General features: G+C 45.9%; 1 protein-coding gene across 1 annotated transcript; it reads right to left on the bottom strand.

Moving 5' to 3' along the window:
- Position 1: 1 nt before the first annotated feature.
- Positions 2 to 580, bottom strand: VICG_00612 (trehalose-phosphatase; the record flags this gene model as incomplete). The annotated part of the gene is made up of 1 exon (XM_007604002.1): positions 2 to 580. A coding segment is annotated over one exon (579 nt), but the record flags the coding sequence as incomplete, so codon positions are not given.
- Positions 581 to 582: the final 2 nt, after the last annotated feature.

Consider the following 582-nt stretch of genomic DNA (forward strand, 5'->3'; position numbering starts at 1 on the left):
TTATAGTCGACCACTCACCGCTTACTCTTTGGAATGCCCCATGCTCTGCATAAACCTCGATCTCCTTTGGAATCCACTCATCCAACTTTGCCTTTGATCTTCCTGAGCATATGACCACCCTGCCTGCTTTGGACAGGTTCATGAGAATCTCCTTGGCCCTTGCGCTGAGCACGGCCTTGTCGGGATCTTCAACTATCGGTGTTAGGGTGCCATCGTAGTCTAGTAGGATTGTTTTGCTAGACTTCTCCCAGAGCCTTTTGGCTTGTTCTGCATTCAGCGGTTCTGGCATCTTCATTCTCCTCTTGCTCTTGAGATCGAAGTAGCTGTTTTCACCAAATATTATTGGATGGTACGATTCTTTGTGTTCGGCGGGTAGTTTTGATCCTCTTTTCATATACACCCCATTTTCTGTGTCTCCTATGATTTTTTTGCAATACTCGATTTCAGATTGGAGTTTGGGGCAGATCAACGCACAGATTTCTTTAGAGAGTCTGTCAATTGTTCCATCCTCACCTGGGAGCTGGCCTAGCACTATGTTGTATCCATTTACCTCCATGAACTCTTTCAGATACTCCTCTTCGG

This window comes from Vittaforma corneae (assembly GCF_000231115.1).
Source record: "Vittaforma corneae ATCC 50505 unplaced genomic scaffold supercont1.3, whole genome shotgun sequence".
NCBI lineage: Eukaryota > Fungi > Microsporidia > Nosematidae > Vittaforma > Vittaforma corneae.